General features: G+C 50.3%; 1 protein-coding gene across 1 annotated transcript; it reads left to right on the top strand.

The window, feature by feature from the left end:
- Positions 1-1,211: 1,211 nt before the first annotated feature.
- Positions 1,212-2,012, top strand: LOC138906955 (uncharacterized). The gene has a single exon (XM_070196669.1). The coding sequence runs from the start codon at positions 1,212-1,214 to the stop codon at positions 2,010-2,012; it is 801 nt and encodes a 266-aa protein (XP_070052770.1).
- Positions 2,013-2,876: the final 864 nt, after the last annotated feature.

Below are 2,876 nucleotides of genomic sequence, written 5' to 3'. Positions count from 1 at the left end.
ATATCGTGCAATTGATGGTATACTAAGTTTCTTCCTTTTATTCTCTCACAGATGGTGAGGACGCGTACGGCGGACGTTCCAGACCCAGGAGGAACTGCTCCCCCAGTTGCTAGAGGCCGAGGCAGAGGCCGGGCGAGGGCACCGGCCCGAGGTAGGGGACGAGGGCATCCCAGAGCTGCCCAGTAGTACCACCAGCGGATCCAGTGGAGGATCCCATTATTGAGGAGCATGGCGAGGTGCCTGCCGCAGGGCCAGGCACGGTAGATTTCATGACATCACCGGGCTTTTAGGAGGTCATGGGTCGTATGATGCAGTTTATGGACACCATGACTCAGGCAGGTTTATTTCCAGCGGACCCAGCCACATCTTAGGCAGGAGGAGGAGCACAGACCCCTACTACTCAGGCTCCTGGGCACGCAGCTGCAGTATATCAGACCCCGGGTACACTACCCATGGCCGGAGCCCAGCCAGTAGCAGCAGATGCGCCTGATCCTAGACCAGCTGCGGCCGGCGAGCCGCAGAAGCTTTTGGACAGATGGACTAGGCTTCACCCTCCGGTATTTGGGGGTGAGTGACACGAGGATCCTCAGGACTTCATTGATAGGTGCAGGGACAGACTGCACAACATGAGGATATTGGAGTCCCATTGGGTGGACTTCACTACTTTCCAGCTGGAGGGCAGGGCCCGCAGATAGTGGCAGTCTTATCTTCTTGGCAGACCAGCGGGTTCTCCTCCCATGACTTAGGACCAGTTTACACAGCTTTTCTTGGATAGGTATATTCCACCCTCTCAGAGAGAAGAGTTGCGAGGTCAGTTCGAGCAGCTCGAGCAGGGTCAGATGTCAGTGACTGATTATGAGGCGAGGTTCTCTGAGTTGTCTCGCCATGCACTTATGATACTTCCTACCGATGTAGAGAGAGTGTGGAGATTTGTTGCGGGGTTGCACCCCAATATTCGAGCTAGTATGGTCCGGGAGGTTGAGATGGGTAATGGTTATCAGCTAGTAGTGGAGATTGCTCGGAGGATTGAGGGCTACCGCCAGAGGGGTAGAGATCAGATGGAGTAGGATAAGAGGGCCCGTTTCTCTGGAGAGTTTAGAGGTGCTCCGGCTAGGGGCAGAAGTCAGTTTGGGAGGGGTCATCCTAATAAGCCCCCATATTCAGCACCACCACCTCCTCGGAGTGCTCCGGCGCGACCCTATTTCAGTGTTATGCCAGAGAGTTCTTATTGCCCACCAGTTCATCAGGGTTCTTCCAGTGCTTATTTTAGAGCTATGCTAGAGAGTTCGCACCGCCCACCAGCCATTCAAGGTTCTTCTAGTGGGTATTCAGGCCATCAGGGTCAGATTTCGGGGCATCAATCTATGGTACCGAGAGGTTGTTATGAGTGTGAGGATACGGGTCACATGAAGATATTTTATCCCAGACTTCAGGGCAAGGTAGTACAGCAGGGTTATCAGCCCATGATTGCAGCACCAGCCGTCCGACCGCCCAGAGGTGGGGGACAGGCTGGTAGGGGTCGTCCTAGAGGTGGAGGCCAGATGGGGGGAGGTCAGCCGGCTATTGTTCAGTCAGGTGGAGGCCAGTCAGCCGGCGCTCCAGCTAGATTCTATGCTTTTTCGGCCATACAAGATACAGTAGCCTCAGATGTCGTGATCACAAGTATTATTTCTATCTGCGGTAGGGATGCTTCAGTGTCATTTGATCCAGGATCTACCTATTTATATGTATCATCTCTGTTTGCTCATTTCTTAGATGTTCCTCATGAATCCTTGGGTACTCTTGTTTGTGTGTCCACTCGTGTGGGCGATTCTGTGGTTGTATATCGGATCTATCTGTCCTGTGTGGTCACATTCTGTGGTTACGAGACTAGGGCGGACTTTTTGTTACTTGATATGACCAACTTTGAGGTCATCCTAGGCATGGATTGGTTATCTCCATATCACGCCATTGTTGATTGCCATGCCAAGACTATTACTTTAACGATGCCGGAGTTGCCTAGATTGGAGTAGAAGGGTTCGTCTGTCAGTACATCTAGTCGGGTTATCTCTTTTCTGAAGGCTCGACACATGGTCGAGAAGGGTTGTTTGGCTTATTTAGCCTATGTTCGGGACACTACCGCAGAGTCTCCGACGATTGATTCAGTGCCAGTAGTCCGGGAGTTTGCCGGTGTGTTACATTCTGACCTTCCAGGCATGCCGCCAGATCGTGATATTGATTTCCGTATTGATTTGGCTCCAGACACCCAGCCTATATCTATCCCACCATACCGTATGGCTCCGAAAGAATTAAATGAGTTGAAGGAGCAACTTGAGGAGTTGTTAGCAAAGGGGTTTGTGAGACCAAGTGTATCACCTTGGGGTGCACCAATGTTATTTGTGAAGAAGAAAGATGGGACTATGCGGATGTGCATTGATTACCGCCAGTTGAACAAGGTTACCATCAAGAACAAATACACATTGCCGCGTATCGATGATTTGTTTGACCAGTTGCAAGGCGCTAGGGTGTTCTCTAAAATCGACTTGAGGTTAGGGTACCATCAGTTGAAGATTCGGGACTCAGATATTCTGAAGACTGCCTTCTATACCAGATATGGTCATTATGAGTTTCTAGTGATGTCCTTCGGCTTGACTAATGCCCCAGTGACATTTATGGATTTGATAAACAGAGTGTTTAGGCCTTATATTGATTCCTTTGTTATTGTCTTCATTGATGACATCTTGATTTACTCACGTAGCCTGGAGGAGCACGAGCAGTATTTGAGAGTGGTGCTTCAGACATTGCGGGAACAAGAGCTATATGCTAAGTTCTCCAAGTGTGAGTTTTGGCTAGAGTCTGTGGCATTCTTGAGGCATGTTGTATCAGGAGAGGGTATT

The sequence above is a fragment of the Nicotiana tomentosiformis genome, chromosome 1 (assembly GCF_000390325.3).
Source record: "Nicotiana tomentosiformis chromosome 1, ASM39032v3, whole genome shotgun sequence".
Lineage (NCBI taxonomy): Eukaryota > Viridiplantae > Streptophyta > Magnoliopsida > Solanales > Solanaceae > Nicotiana > Nicotiana tomentosiformis.
Note: the sequence above shows the minus strand (reverse complement) of the source record. Positions and strands in the feature narration are given on the sequence as shown.